Below are 17,078 nucleotides of genomic sequence, written 5' to 3' on the forward strand. Positions count from 1 at the left end.
GTGTGTGTGTGTGTGTGTGTGTGTGTGTGTGTGTGTGTGTGTGTGTGTGTGTGTGTGTGTGTGTGTGTGTGTGTGTGTGTGTGTGTGTGTGTGTGTGTGTGTGGTGTGTGTGTGGTGTGTGTGTGTGTGCGCTGGTGAGTCTGTGTGTGTGTGTGTGTGTGTGTGTGTGTGTGTGTGTGTGTGTGTGAGAGTGCACGCGCGTATGTGTGTAATGTGTGAAATTCCTAATTTGAAACACATGCGAGCAACAGCTGGATAGGTTTCTCTCACAAGACACTTAAATGTCTCACCGTGCTCCCAATTGAGGGCACACATTTTTGACAACCTTTGTAAGATCCATTGGTGTGGTGCTGAGGCTTCCACAGCCTCTTGCCTTTCACATCAGCATTTCCTCAGGCCGTATTTGTCCTCCTCGGACAGAGAGGGGCTAATTGGAATTGAGCATGGCCTCCAGATGCCTCCAAACTCTTGAGTGAGCATGCCCCCTCTTCTCACGTGCACAGTTGTGCGCGAGCACACACACACACACACACACACACACACACACACACACACACACACACACACACACACACACACACACACACACACAAACGGATCCCACACAGATGTTTCTTCCCCCTCCGTTGGTTGGTTGGTTGGGTCTTTCTTTCTTCTTTTCACCCGCATCACCTTTTCAAGCCAAACAAAATGGCTGTAAACACATGGAACCAGCGGCGGGTGGGGGGCGAGGGGAGCGGGGGGGCGGAATGCCTTAAAGGCTTACAGGTTCTTTGGTCCCTGTTTGACAGCCAGTCCGCCTCATGTTTGACAGTTCCTCAGGTTCCACTCAGGGCTGGCTGCACTGCGGTGGTCTCTAGTCTCAGACCCTCACAATCTCCCATGGAAAGGGTGTTGGGGTGGGGGGGGGTATAAGGGGACGCTCGGGTCTTGGCTGACTGTGTGTGTGTGTGTGTGTGTGTGTGTGTGTGTGTGTGTGTGGGTGTGGGTGTGGGTGTGGTGTGGTGTGGGGGGGTGCTTGAGTGGTTTTGGGGGTGGTTCTTTATTTTTAGGGCACTCTCAGTAGCAACAGTGTATTTATCTAAGCTAGAAGTCAATCTGCCCCAAACTGCTCACTTCCCCTGAATGTCTCTGAAAACTGCCTCAGAATGTTTCTCATGCCAGTTTCCCTTCATGTTTCCATTTCTTTGACTCTTAACCCACTCAATCCTGGAATGCATCTGTGTAATTTTTTGATTTCCTTGGCTATTTTCTTAACAATCGTGCAGAATTTGTGCAAATCTTTGAATATGTATATATTTTTTTAACACAAATCTTTGCTTCTGGGGATTCAAAAACATTTTTTTGAAAAAACGTATGTTGCTATACTATCAGTGGTTGCTCAAACATTTTCATATCAAGGACCCCCAGAAGCAAAGATTTGAGTTACAAATGTTCGCTTAAAAAAAAATATATTCAATGATTTGCACAACAAATAGCATATCTGGTATTTTTGAATAGCCAAGGCAATCAAAAAAATGACACAGATGCGTGTCATTTTTCCTGGATTGAATGGGTTAAATTCATCAACTAATGCTGCTCTCTCACATGCATTTTCAGTGCAGTTGGGAAAAGGGAGGAAAGAGGGGGGGGGATGCCCGGGTCATTCATTACTCAAGCCATGTCTGGGGTTAGGTTATGGTAGAAACAGTTTGTGGGTTGTTTAGTCCTGTGAGCCTGCAGCGGTTAACACCTGTCTGTCGTTGTGCGTAGACTTTACACTCCATCATTACACTTTCAAATGTGTTGCGCACGTACATAGACACAGGCAGCGCTGCTAGCTAGCTGACCATGTGTGTGTTGCTTGTACGTGTTTGCATACTTTGCAGGTGTGCACCCGAGGTCATGGCTGTTTGCGATCAGACAGACACGCACGCACGCACGCACGCACGCACTCACGCACGCACGCGCGCACGCACACACACACACACACACACACACACACACACACACACACACACACACACACACACACACACACACACACACACACACACACACACACACACACACACACACACACACACACACACACACACACACACACACACACACACACACACACACTCTACTGGCCAACTTGGCTTTCTTTCTCGTCTGCCCTGATGACTTTTTTAGATAGATTTTGATTGATTGTTGCTCCCTGGTTTTAATAGTGTAATTGTGGAAAATAAATCCAAGTTAGAGGTCGTTTTGCACTGTTGCGCTCTGTGTTCGACAGGGGGAGTGGTGGGCGTCCAAAAACACAGAGGCTCACCTTATTGCTCTGTCTGAAGTCAACGATTACAATGTCTCATATAGTAGACAAGGCAGGAGTAGTCCCTTTGGAATGAGCATAATATAGTCCCTGTCGGGCTTTTTTGTTATTATAAAATATATATGTATATATTTTTTAAAACATAAAATAGTGAAAATAGCCGATCTACAAGCTCACAACACGTTGATCAATTTACGAAAAAAAAACATAAAAAGTTGAAATTATGTAGATACAAGGTTTCTGCCCGATAGTGACGATTATGTATTCTTTCTCATCCCGAGAGATACAACACCACTCCCGAATATTCTTGACTGAATATGTTTTCAGCAACATCATAGACCAGAGATTCCTAAACTTTTCCATGCCAAGGACCCCCAAATAGATATCCTCTGCCCTATTGCCAAATGGCAACAAAAAAAAACTGCCGATCTAAGCTCTTGTGAGCATTTAGCAATAGCATCTGCTATTTATGCTATTTTTGAACTTTTAGCATATTAACAACATGCCTAAAACAGGGATGCCAGGTTGAAAGTGGGTACACTGGCACAACAATGGGTGTGTTTATATTATTATAAATATTTTTTTCTTTTTCATTTTCCACCCCTTTCCATTTGGCCGTGCTGGTGCCCCCTAGTGGCCCCCCCCACTTTGAAAACCACTATGAGCCATTATAAAAGACCCGCATCCCAAAGCAGCATCCTGTCTTCAGGTTATATATAGGTTATATAAATAATGTATATAGGAATATTTGCTCCTGAAGTTAGGCCCAGCTAATGAGCTTTGTGTTTGCCCTTTTGTTATCACAACTCTAGGGTTTCCTAGAGTCTTCTTATCGCGGTGCCACTGGTGCCTCGTGCCCTGCCTATGTTCCCCGTCCACAGCGGGGCTGTGTGCGCCCAGACAGACGCCGTCTTGTCCCGCATTCTTTCGCCGAACAGGACCCCTCTGCTATCTTAGCCACCGAGGAGGGGATTCGGTTACACACAAAAGGGGAAATGGCTCCGCCGTTTGCTTTGCTTTGTTATAGCGCTCCTTGGCAAGGGGTTCGTCGGTGCGTTAGACCTCGTTTGATTACGCTGTCACATCGCCCCCCCCCCCACCATTTCTCGTCGCTGACGGGCGGAAACCTAGTATGTCCGTTATTATTTTTTAAATAGTGAAAATAGCCGATCGGCTATTTTCACTACTTTTATGCAAGACTCTTGTATGATGAAAAAAACAGGAGATACAAGGTTTCTGCCTGACTATTAATATTCTTATGCGCATATTTTGTGGTCAATGGCCTAAAACAATGTTGGGATTTATGAATGATTGACGTAGAGGCTAAATTCAGAAGGTATACATTTCATGTGCCATCACAATGTATTGTTGAAATGTAAAATAATGATAAGTATCCTTTGGGTTTCTTTATTTGTAATTTGAAATAGTTGCACAATCTAGACTACAGCAAGAAAACTTAAAATCTGAGAGCATGGCAGGTACATGTCAGGAGAAATCCACCTGCAGTGTATAATAGAATACATTTGTATTTGATTAAATCTACAATCCCAGACTTATGTTAATGAATAAAATGCAATTTTAACCAATATGTGTGGTAGAGTATGTTAATCCAAAAATAACTAGCACATGTGCAGTGGTTGGAGGTGGTCTCTCGTACTCTTCCATTGAGAAATGTAGTCACTGGTGTCAGGTATTATAGGACACCTACTGGTTGACGATGTCAATACGTTATTTGAAGCTGACATGCGCCACCATCTTTATTGTAGTTCAGACATCGTTGCAATTATGTCTCGGGAGAGCACATACAATTTACCGATTGCAGCTTTAAACAGAATTAATTTGGTAGCATTCTGGCTATTTCACAATAAAGACTGACCAATGGGAAATGTTGCAGTGAGTGTCTTCTCATGGACACTCTCATGGTCTGTCTGTCTGTCTGTCTGTCTGTCTGTCTGTCTGTCTGTCTGTCTGTCTGTCTGTCTGTCTGTCTGTCTGTCTGTCTGTCTGTCTGTCTGTCTGTCTGTCTGTCTGTCTGTCTGTCTCGCTCCCCATCTATCTCTCTCTTCTCTCCACAGCTGGAGGAGTTACTTGGAAGCGTTCCTCCAGGGTAAACGATAGCAGGATTACTGTAGCTTCATCCTCCAAAGTGTTCTTTTAAAACTATAGTTTCTCGTCTAAACAATGGATTAAGTCAGTGAGGGGGGGGGGGGGGGGGGGAGGAGGACACACACAACACCTGCAGCTGTGTGTACTAAATCTGCACTGAAGCTGCATTGAAAATCTCTTTGCTGAAAATAGACAATAACACAGCACAAGCTGACAATGCGTACTTCGTATTGAGAGCCTTGTGTCTCGGCTCTTTTCGCTGAATGTTCGCCGCAGAATTGGGATGCTAGGGTTCATTAGTTTAATATGCAACACAAGGGGGTCCCTGCTTCATTTCTCGCTCAGCCAAGGGGTCCTTGGCCTGAAAAACGTTGAAGACCCCTGCTCTACAGTGTTGTTAGCTAAGCTGTCATCACGCCACAGTGCATCTACGTGTGTGCATGTGTAATTCCTATGCATCTTTTCCTTGGCAGTACTGCAGACACGGCATGTGCGTGAACAAGGAGCTGGACCTGCGGCCCGTGCACGGGGAGTGGGGCCCCTGGGGCCCGTACAGCGCCTGCTCCCGTTCCTGTGGCGGAGGCACCCGGAGCACCGCCAGAGACTGCAACAAGCCCGAGTAAGGAGAAGAGTCAAGTGTTGCCAGATTCTTTTGAGAGAAACAAGCAGACAGGTTCTACGAAAGCAAGAAGCGACTAGGACGCGTGATCACACGCACTCACCCACACACGCACACGCACGCACACGCACACACAGGAGGTCCCCAGCTACGTGACTTAATAATAGCATCAAGATCCCTGACACAAAATATTTTCAGATGGGGTCAAATACATATTAATTTGGGGGATTTAAACAACATTAGGAAGCAAGCCCAAGTAAGCAACTACACTTCAGAAACATGCCTCCCCAAACAAAAAAACGCAGCCCGCAACTACCAATATTTACAATCGACTTTACAGAAAAAACAAGCCCAAAGTCGCTTATAATAAGCGGATATGGCAACACGGAGTCAGACATAACAAAGCTGTGCTTAAACAGTCCAAACCCATAACACACCTTGAGTTTAGAATCTAATGAGACTAAACAAGCAACAAGAGCCATAAATAAAACCTCTGTGAGCTTTAAGCCCTGTGAGTCAAATTCAATAAGCTTCAATCAAAGCTAACTTGCTGCCTCTCAATCAAATTTCCTTTCCTTCCACTGAAAGTGCTCAAAAGCTAAAGTTAAACATTAAAACAACCTTCAGATTGGCCTCATCAAATTAATCATTACCAGTCAAATTTCAGCAAACACTTTTGAGAATTCCAGACAAGGCCTAGACATCTAAATACATGGATTAAAGTTCTCAGTCGCTACGACTCATTTCAGTCATTTGGAAGCATGTCGTTCACCGAAAACAGGTGTTGTGAGCTATTTGAACTAAGATCCGCTATTTTCGGTTATTAGTCATTTTAAGATGAAAGAGTATGTGAAGTGGTCAAAACTAACTATAGAATGTTCAGAAGCATCTTCCATAGAACCCTAATAGTCTCGGATATTTCATAAAAGCTATGTTTAAAACCTCAATCTGCAATTTGCACTGCAAACTGGTTGGCTGTATGTAGAACAGCAGGAACATACTAGAATGATATTATGATAATAATACCTAAACATCATAAGTCTACATATTGTGGCAATTGTTTAGGAAACAGGAGTCTTTGTGTGCGCGCACGCTCGTGCGTGTGTGTGTGTGTGTGTGTGTGTGTGTGTGTGTATGGGGGGTGGGGGGGGTCTCCTTTCATGTTGTTTCACAAATCACAGATTAGGACTTTAGGCCTGACAAAATGTTTCAGGCATTGAGATTTTATTTTAGCTTTATTCCATGTAAATATTTTTAAAGTCTTTTTTAATCATCTGCCCATGTTTTCTACTTTCCAGGCCAAGAAACGGCGGTAAGTTTTGCGTGGGGCGCAGGATGAAGTTCCGCTCGTGCAACACAGAGCCGTGTCCGAGAGGGCAGAAGGACTTCCGGGAGGAGCAGTGCTCCCACTTTGACGGCAAGCACTTCAACATCAACGGTCTACCTCCCACCGTCCGCTGGGTCCCCAAGTACAGTGGCAGTGAGTTCACAGTACTACACACACACACACTGTAATCCTTATCCCAACACTGTTTGTGTTTACTGAAACTGTTTCAGTTCCAGACCCACAAAGAAAAAGTCCTAGGGTTCCCATGGAGGCAAAAATCCAATGCAAAACTAGAAAAAGTGCTCCTCGGAGCACAGGTCTCCGCCAGGTCAGGTAGGTTATTGTAGCCTCCTGGTGGCGCTATAATAGGCCAATGTGAATTGGGTAGCATTTCTTCTTAGGCCTTTCACGGCAATTGGACACTGCATTCATCATTTGAGGCATTTTGTACAAAAAAAATGTTTTGCTAAATTAGACCTGCTGGTGGCGATATAACAGGCCAATGTGAAAAGGGTGGCATTTCTTCCTCGGCCTAGTGGGAATATGTGTGGAAGATTTCACTGAAATGGCATGCTGCGTTCATGATTTGAGGCATTTTGTTCAAAACGAACCAATCATGCAAACTTTGGAAGCCAATTTTAGGCGATCAGGATGGAATTTGTGTAATGTTTGGACCAAATCTGTTGGAGTAGTATTAAAACATGTGTTTTACACAAATCGGCCTCCTGGTGGCGCTATAATAGGCCAATCTGAAAAATTCGGGCCAGAGGTTCTGAATTGGCATCCAGAGATTGTGTGTGCACAGTTTCGCAGTGACCGGGCCAAGAGAGAGGTGCCGGAGATTAGTTGGTCACAGACAGAAGGACACACACACGGACACACGGACAGGGTGCAAAACATACTCTTGCCATGCCTTTCGGCCTGGCGGAGACAAAAATAGAGGAGAGAGACCACTGTACATTGCAAAAATAATAGTTTTAATGCCTTCAAACAGCTATTTTTACAAACCAACACACACAATTGGCTTAAAGGGATAGTTCACCCAAAGTTTTTTTTTGTTTTTGTCTCATTCCTAAGCCAATAATTTGATGACCAGCGGACCGGTTGGCAGCGGTTCCGGTACGAGACACAGAGGAGACTCTTTGTGTCTCCTACAGGTTTTTTTAATGAATGTTTTATTTTCTTTTTCCCTGAAAAAAGAAAATAAATACCTTTTGAAATAATCATTTAGAAAAAAGATATAGGAAACGTAAAAACATGGCCCCCAAAGCATTGTTTAGGTCGGAAACACTGTCTTGCAACGTGTCATTAGAATGCATGGAATTTGTGGTATAGCCACTATTTGCATCCAACCATGCAGTTACTTTGGCTTTGAATACAGTGATCCGGTTTGGGGGAATGCATACTTCATACACCGTAATAATTGCCCATGTGTCCCTCTGAGGTCAAATGTTCTGTGTCTATAGCTTTAACAACATGAACCCTAGTGGCCCTATTCTGCGGGTGAACATTCAGCCAAACAAGCAGATCTACAAGTTCACAACGCATCGCAATGCAACACATTGTGAGCTGTGTGGGTTGGCTATTTTTGGCGTAGAGGTTTGGTGTAATGAGAAAAAAAGGAGGAGGCCTAGTATAGATAGCCTGACAACCAGACGAATCTGCCAGTGCAAAAAAATAGCCCCAGTGATTTTAGTTTGGCCATACCAGGCTATAGTTTAGATCCCTCGGGATCAAAGGTCAATGAAGTGCTGTAGCTTTAAGTGGTTAAAGGTAGGGTAACCTAAGTGATTTTCTTTGGTTAAACTACATTTTAAACAGAAATATATTCTGTTAGAACTCATGCTATAGAGTCTCCATGTCTCTCCAGCTCTTTAATAAACAGAAAATGCATTTTCAGGTCAGGATACCAATTTTATCCAATCAATCAGGATGGAGAACTCAAACAGGATACAGATTAAACAAGTCAAATTGGAAGTGAAATTTTGGCACTTATGCCTGAAAATGCATTTTCTGTTTATCAAAGGGCTGGAGAGACAGGAAGACCCCTGTTACTGAACAAACACATTACTATCAGAATATAATGCTTTAACCTTTTAACCAAAAAACGTTTGTTTTAACCAAAAAATATCACTTACCCTACCTTTAATTATTATCATTATCTGTTCTATAGTCCTTCCCCACACTTTCTCTAAGATATATCAAATCCATGCAGTGGAGTGGAGGAATTCCCAGAGGAAGCTTGAATAATTATGACATGCATCCTTTAGTTCATAGATAGTCTTATTTTCTCAATGTAAAAATGATATAAATCATATCAAAGGGAGTTAGGGAGTGCAAAAAAAAAGAAAAAAACTTTGAGAGGAATGCAGAATTGTGCCAAATGCCTTATTATCATCAATGTAAAGACATGAGATAAAACAAAAATTCCACAGGTTTCCCCATTCCACATTTTTGTCCGCCGTGACAAATTCTCTTCCCCCTTCTACGTGGGACGTTGTTTGACAGAAACTATTTCTTTCACTGAGTCATGGCCATGATAGGAACGGGGGGGGGGGGTTCTACACAGAGCACATGGCCCCCAACCCACATATCAGTCCCCTGGCCGGGTGCCCTGCTGTAGAAAGTATCCCGTTCCTTTACTGGGATGGTTTGCTAACACTGCAGACAGATTGCCATCTGGCAAAGACCACCGAGATTTGGCCGGGGCGGCGGCAGCGTCCAAGTCCCTTCTGTGAACGATTCATTCATCTAGTTTCATGCTGTACAAGCAAACAAGACAGAGCTCCGGCATCAGTAGGCTGTCAAATAGAGAGTGATTTCTCCAAACAACTGAAAATAATTTTGGGTTAATCCAGCTCGATTGCGGATCCCATTGCCAAAAATGTAAATACGTTTACGGTCGTTTTCTTTTCCACTAGGCCAGAGCCAAGTAAAGTATGTTGAATATTTTGACTCTTATTACCCGTGTTGCTTACTTTTATTATTTATGTATAAGTCCTAATAACCACATTCGACCTGGTGTACCGATTTTGGACATAGACTGTGAAATGTTTGGAAGTCTTCAAAGAATTCCAAACATATCTGTATATATGTATCTCCATATTTCAACTTTTTATGTTATTTCATAAATGAATGCCCTACTTCACCAAGACTGTCACACAGTACGACAGAAGTAGTGAAAATAGCAGATCTATAAGCTCACAACAAGTCGCAGCGCGACGTGTTGTGAGCTTGTAGATCGGCTATTTTCACTATTTTAAAATGTTTTTTTAAATAATAATGAAAAAAGAATGGTTTTGTACCCGACAGCAATATAAAATAAGGGCTTAGGTGGTTAACTCTTGTGAGCTGTGAATCTGTTTGTCTCCTCTGTTACTGTTACTGGGGCGGCAGTGGCTCAGGGGTAGAGTGGCCGGGTAGAGTGAACTGGACAACCGCAAGGTTCCCAGTTCGATCCCGGGCTGGGGCGCTCCCCTAGAGTTAGTGTCGAAGTGTCCTTGAGCAAGACGCTAAACCCCTAATTGCTCCCGATGAGCAGGTTGGTGCCTTGCATGGTTTCCTCCGCCATGTGTGTGTGAATGGGTTAATGGCACAATCAATGTAAAGCACTTCGGATAGAAGCGCTATATAAATGCACCATTTTACTGTTCTTCCCCCATGCAGTTCTAATGAAGGATCGATGTCAACTCTTCTGTTTTTCTTTTCTTCCCCCATGCAGTTCTAATGAAGGATCGATGTAAGCTCTTCTGTCGGGTTATGGGGACCATGGCCTACTATCAGCTGAAGGACCGCGTCATCGACGGCACGCCGTGCGGCCCAGACACTTTCGACATCTGTGTTCAAGGCCTTTGTCGGGTATCTAGACACAAAACAAAACACGAATAGATAGACACACGCACGCACTCAATCAACTGTGCATTTAGTCGAATACATTTTACGATATTTTGTCAACTGAAACTAGACTAAAACAAAAAGAAATCAAATGATTGATTGATTGATTGAATACTTTATTAGTCAGAAATGTAGACAGCACGAGGTACAGTCGGCTAAAAGGATAACACAAAAAAGTCCTGGGGACTTTCCATTGTGATGCTATGTATTCAATTCATCAACGTAAAGAATATAAACAATAAATTACAAATGTACAAAGGAGAAAAAGGGTAAACGGCAGCAGCGAATTACACCTCCTTTCTATGGGAATTAGCATCGTCATCCCCTCGTGGTCTGACTAAAAATGACTAAAATATGACTAAAACTAAATGGAATTTTATTCAAAAGACTGTGACTGAAACTAAATCAAAATGAACACTGGACGAAATCCATATTGCAACATTCTCCTTGTCTGTGAATCTACAGCAGGCGGGCTGCGACCACGTTCTCAACTCCAAAGCCAAGAATGACAAGTGTGGCGTGTGTGGCGGGGACAACTCATCGTGTAAGACCCTGGCGGGGACCTTCAATGACGCAGAGTACGGTAAGATCGCCCCCTTCGCTCAAGTTACAACAAATATGATATACTAATACTAATAGCTCACTGTATACGGAGAAGGTGTTGCCTGTGCACATACTGTATGTCAACAGCTTTAGCAGATGGGGGGCTAAGACACACTGCCATATGCAGTAAAGCACGCAGCGGCTAATGAAGATTTAAGGGAGTGCGCTGCAAAGCTGACATTTTGGACATAAGACAGTGTAGGGTTGGGATCCTTCTAGGATTTTAACTAATCTGGTTCCTTATCGATTCCCTCTTAATGGTCCAATTACTTAACGGTTCCCTTTAACGGTCCCTATATTAAAAAAAAATCTATATCATTTTGGCCTTCATAAAAAATAGGGGTTACTTGGGTTACGGGGGGGTACCAAATGGACCCTTACAGGCCTGTAACTCTGAGAGTGTACACATGGAAACTAAATGGACCCGTTCATTTGGTGTGTACACACTCAGAGTTATGGGGTCCTTGAAATACAAAAAAAAGTTTGAATCAGCTCTGACAGTATGATAAGAGCCGGTTCCGGAAACGGTTCCAAATGTGATGGAATCGATTCCTTCTGCTCCGACCCTATGCAGTGATGAACAAAAATGTGGCTTGAAGTCATGTTTGGATGCATTTAAAATGCAATAAGCCCCCACAGCCTTCAGCAACACGAGTGCCTCTGCCAAATTAAGGACGCGCAGAACGTTCCCTAGAAACCTGTAAACACTCAGCTCCGCTCTTCAGTTCTTTCCAGGGAGCAAAAGCGACATCATTGTCGCCCCCTGTTTTTTAAACTCCCTCCGCTTTAGTACGCTGTCTCTTCATGTGCCAGAGGTCCATTCATCGTGCCCCCAATCCTCTTTGAGTCTGAGTCGATGAAGGTATTAGTGTAGCGTTGCTGTGGGGTAGGAAACCTCGTAAGTCCAAAACCGTTATTATAAAAATAAAAAAAACTATTTATAATTGTGAAAATAGCCAAACTACAAGCTCACAACGCCTCGCATCACGAGGCGTTGTGAGCTTGTGGTTCGTCTATTTTCACTATACTTTTGTGCGACTCTTGCATCAATGTGTGCATCAATTTTACAACGAAACACAAAAAAGTTGGTTTCTGCCCCGATAACAACGATATTTAAGCTCCATCGTACGACAGTGTCACACGTTGATCTACAAGCCCACAGCGTGGCACCTCCACAACACATTATGGTCTTGTTTGTAGATCAGCTCTTTTTTCCCCCGTACGAAGTATAAATCAGGCTTTACTTTGTGCACTGAGCTTTGTGTCATCTAGTAAATGTTTGTCTGGCTCCGTTTCGTTGGCTTTTAGCAGGAGGGTTAGCAGGCAGGGGCGTTGAGGAGGACTGCATTATGTTGAACCAGGCACTGACCCCAGTCCTGAGAAACTGGCTTTGCCTAATGAGAGAGAACATTGAGTGGGAGCCGAGCCCAGAGTACAGGCCAGGATAGCCCTGCTTCCAACTCTCTGGGCCTCTGGTCTTCATATCTTTGCACTTAGTGTCTCTTTCGCTCTCTTTTTCAACGGTTCATCTTTCAACTGGCTCTGGCTCTATCTGGCGCTCTATCTTTGCCTTCTCCTCTGTCTACCTTTCCCTGTTGCTCTCTGTATCTGTCTCTGTCTCACTCTGACTCTGTCTCTCTCTGTGTCTCTTTATCTGTCTGTCTGTCTGTCTGTCTGTCTGTCTGTCTGTCTGTCTGTCTGTCTGTCTGTCTGTCTGTCTGTCTGTCTCACTCTCTGTGTGTGTGTGTGTGTGTGTCTCTCTCTCTCTCTGTCTTTCTCTGTCTTTCTCTCTCTGTCTTTCTCCTCTTTCTCTCTTCTCTCTCTCTCTCTCACTCACTCACTCACTCACTCACTCACTCACTCACTCACTCACTCACTCACTCACTCACTCACTCACTCACTCACTCACTCCTTTTCCCCCTGTTCTCCACGGCTAAGCTAACTTATGAATCCGGGGTACCTGAACTTTTCAAAAAAGTAATACAAATTAAAATAGCATGTCACATTACGATGCGTTGTGAGCTTGTAGATCTGTTGTTTTCGCAATTTTGATTTTTTTTAAACTGAAACAATAATATCAATATCTAATTATGCTGTATAAATATACTTTTTTTCTGATTTTTGTCCCCCCCCCCCCCTCCTTTCGAATTGACCCCCCTGGCGTCCCCTGGCAGCTCCCGCTGGGGGCCGCCGACCCCACTTTGAAAACCTGTGTCTCTAAATCCCCCCCCCAGTGAAACCAGCCAATTAACTGGCCATTGTAAACAGTTGTACAAGCCTCAGTAAATCCCTGGTTACTGCGCTGGGAGCTTTCTAAGTGATAACACTTAATTCTGGGCGGATTTGTCTCTAATTTGGTTTACTTTTTAGCTTACTCGTGCTCTAGGGTTAGCATCAAAATAAAGAGTGGGGTTTTACCCCTAAAGTAAATGAGACAGAACGAGGCAAACATCCCTGGAGTCCCAGGGATGTTAGTATCTGGGAGTATCTGGGAGTCCCTCCCAGATACTAAAGGACAAAATGATAACAATTACAATAAATTGATACAACAAAAATATGTACAGTACATGCTATCCTAGTTACTTTATTGCGCATTTGTCATTGTTGGTGTCGGGTGGAAAAACCTTGTAACGCGACGCGTTGTGAGCTTATAGATCTGCTGTTTTCACTACTTTTGTGTGACACTTGTATGATGAAGTAGCGTAGGGCATTAATTTACGAAAAACATAAACATTCAACACATGGAGATACAAGGTTTTTTGCCCGACAGCAATGATATATGTTGGACATTGTTAGCACTGTCTGGTGGTCGACGTGTCCAGATTTTTAACCACTCTCAACCCTGGGCATGTCATTTTAGGCCGAAAACGTTCAAACACGCATCATGGATCTTGCCATCCATGTGTGTTTGAATAGGGCTTGGGTGGTGAAATAAAACTAAATTAGACGGACGCTATGTTCATTGTGTACCTGGTATATCCTATAGTTTCAGATTCCTACGTACAGATTCTTATTATTTTTATAGTATATTGTTTAGACTGATGCTAGGTTCTTGGTTTACCTGTGATCCTACATATATACACCGCGTTGATGTAGATATGCTTGGCTAGTTTCACTATTTTTAAATGTTTTAAAAATAATGCCTAATAAGATTAAGATAAGGCGCAAGATAGGGCCCTGTGTCTCTGCATTTGATGTATGCGTTTACCTTGCTTATTGTTACAACAATTGTTATTAACACCAAATGGACCCTGCATTTGGTTCCATTTGGGCCCTCTCAGAGGGTAACCGTAAGGCTCGGTCCAAAACAAACTCGCCCCCATTTTCCCCGCGGACCGCTCGCCGACAGCGGTTCTTGTATTCTGGTATATTTGTTTAACTGAGGTTATGGTTTAGGAATAAGGTTAGGTTTAGGCATATAGTTTTACTGAGGTTACGTTTAGGAATACCTTAGTGGCGACAGTTCCCGAGGTTGCCGGATTTGACCCGGGGCCAGCATTCTGGTATGCTCTCAGAGCGAGTGGGGGTCCTTGAAATTAAAAAAGTTTGAGAACCACTGGTCTATAGGACTCTCAAATCAAGATAGACATCGGACCCAAAAATCTGGCATCAGTCGATCTCTGTGACACAGAGGGAACCTTGTTTTGCTATGTCAATCAGCAAGTCAATCACCATGCTAGCAGAGCTTCCCGTTGGGGTAAGCTACTCGCTACTGTAGTGGCTCCAAGTTTACCCCGGCTCCCCCACCCAGTGGTGGAGTCGAGCCTTTTTGAGGTAAACCTCAGCAATCCTAGACTGGAAGCATGGTTTATGTATTTTGTTACCCCCCCCCCCCCTCCCCAAGCAGTTAGATTGCTGTTCATTCGTCGTCGGTGGTGGCGGAGAATTGTGTGTGTGTGTGTGTGTGTGTGGTCAGCGACTAAGCCGGGTGATACCAGGGGGCCCTGGCTCTGTTCCCGTGGAGAGACCGTGTGGCTTCCCCACGGAGGGGGGGGATCGTGTCGGCGGTTTCCACAGTTCATACGTCCCCGTGTACTTATGTGCTTATCCTGTCCTCACTGGTTAGTGGCTGATTTGCCATGGAGGGGAAAAAAAGCATACTAGAGACGTCATGGCCTGCTGGTTTTTAGTCCCACAGTTAGTGAACAGGACTGTGTGTTTCTTAGACCCGTGAGGAGTAGGTATTGTTCTCGGCCATGTCTTATAATATAGACGGTGTAGAATATCGTTGCTGTCGGGCAGAAACCTCTTATCTCCATATTCTAACTTTTTGTGTTTTTTTCGTAAATTAACGCCCTACTTGATCATACTACACTACAGGGTCAAACTAAAGTATAAAAAGCAGCAGATATACTGTATCTACAAGCAGATCTACAAGCTCAAAACGCGCGGTGTCGTGCAGCGTTTTGAGCATGTAGATCTGCTACTTTTGCTATTTTTGGACTTGAATCCACTTGAAACAGTTCTGGACATAATGCTGTCAGACATTGCCTGTAGTTCGAAGCTACAATTTCTTTGTCGATTTGCGGTTGACTTGTGGGTCATGTAAAGTTACTCTAAATGAAGCGCGTGGGTGGGTGTGGGCGGATGGGAGCGTGTGCATGCACGCATGCATGTGTGCATGAGTGTATCTGTGCGGCTGAGAACTGCCCTTGGCTGATGCTAAATCTAAACTTCACAAGTGCTGCCCCCGAGTGGCTCACACACTGTCAAACTAATCATCCTTTCCCCACCAATCTCTTCCCATTCTCACAATCTGGCCGTGCAAACGTTTAACATGGATATATACACAGCGGTAAACCCAGAAAGTTAGAGAGCAGTTGTGACCGGAAACCTTCTTGGTTTGAATCCCTCTACCAGCTGGAAACATCTGGATGATGTGCACACTGTCCTGTTTTGTTTTGATAATGCATTATCCATCATCATTGATTCATAGTTTAACCACTTGAACCCACCATCCATATTCTGGGTGGAACATTATCCAAAAAATAGCCGATCTACAAGCTTGTAGAATGTAGATCGACTATTTTTGTCGAAGAGATTAGTGTAGACAGGGGGGGGGGGGAACGGTCGGACTACAGCTGCAACTCCGTCTTCACTAAGACTAGAGGGTTTAAGTGGTTAACAACTACAGTCACAGTTCTCTCAGAACTTCAGAAACAGATTCTTTCTCCATACGTTTTCACTGGTCACAGCCATGATTGATGTCCTTCCTGAACCTTATCTCTGCTCCCCATCCCCTCCCACCTCTTCTCTTTCGCTAATCTCACAGAATCTCAGAGGAAACCAAAGACACACCGTCTGCTTTTTCCACCAGGAAAAAGCCAAATATTTCAGCCAATCAGGAGAGAGTATACCCATTTATCAGCGTCAATTTGAAAGTGTTCCAGTTCCAATTTGGTCTGCTCCTTTCTTGGTGCCATCACTTCCAATTTCACTTGTTTAATCTGCATCATGTGCAAGTTCTCTCTCTTGATTGGATAAAAATTGGTATCCCGACCTGAAAATGAATTTTCTGTTTACTAAAGAGCAGGAGAGAAATGGATACACCTGTTACCGAACAAACACGCTATAGCAATGAGCACTATCTGAATATAGAACTATTTAACACTCATTTTAACAAAGGAATATCACTTACCCTACCTTTTTAAGGTTAAGTTAAGGAGGGGGTGGGGATTGTAGTTGAAATTGCAACGCTTTCTGGGCATCCTCCTAATCCCTATAACCCAAGGACATCAGGGAGGGGGTGCAGAAAAGACCCCTTCCTCTCATCGTCCCATAGCCTTTCACCCCCTCCTTCTAAACGGCCATCTCCATTTCCATGTCTCAACATCCTACATGTGCCCCCCCACACCCCCCACACCCTCCACACCTCTCTCTCTCTCTCCTCTTTCTCTCTCTCTCTCTCCCTCCTCCCGTGTCAGTTTATCACAGGACAGCAGACCCAGTGCAGTAATTATAGGCCAAAGGCAGGTCGAGGGGAATAATTACATATCATTTGACGGGTGGGCCCCTTAAGAGTAAAACAAGGCCCTCTTTGCAGGATATTTGAGTAGGGCTACGACGCTTTTTTTTTGTGTGTCTTTTTTTCTTTATTTTCCCATGTGTGACATTTGAATCCCTAAAGGTTACAACCGGACTTCCCTGACTGGGTATATACTGCTGCGGTTTTTTTTGCACAGTGAAGCTATTATCGTTGCTGTCGGGGGCAGAAACCTTGTATCTCCATATTT

The 17,078-nt window shown here is 43.9% G+C and overlaps 1 protein-coding gene across 1 annotated transcript in view; it reads left to right on the forward strand.

Moving 5' to 3' along the window:
• LOC308091277 (A disintegrin and metalloproteinase with thrombospondin motifs 20) overlaps positions 1–17,078 on the forward strand; it is a 155,438-nt gene that overhangs the window by 70,655 nt on the left and 67,705 nt on the right. The window contains 4 exon segments of the mRNA XM_080436754.1: positions 4,876–5,021; positions 6,320–6,501; positions 10,070–10,206; positions 10,708–10,825. Of these exon segments, the coding sequence (XP_080292880.1) occupies positions 4,876–5,021; positions 6,320–6,501; positions 10,070–10,206; positions 10,708–10,825 (583 nt within the window).

The sequence above is a fragment of the Gymnoscopelus braueri genome, assembly GCF_963280865.1.
Source record: "Gymnoscopelus braueri genome assembly, chromosome: 9".
NCBI lineage: Eukaryota > Metazoa > Chordata > Actinopteri > Myctophiformes > Myctophidae > Gymnoscopelus > Gymnoscopelus braueri.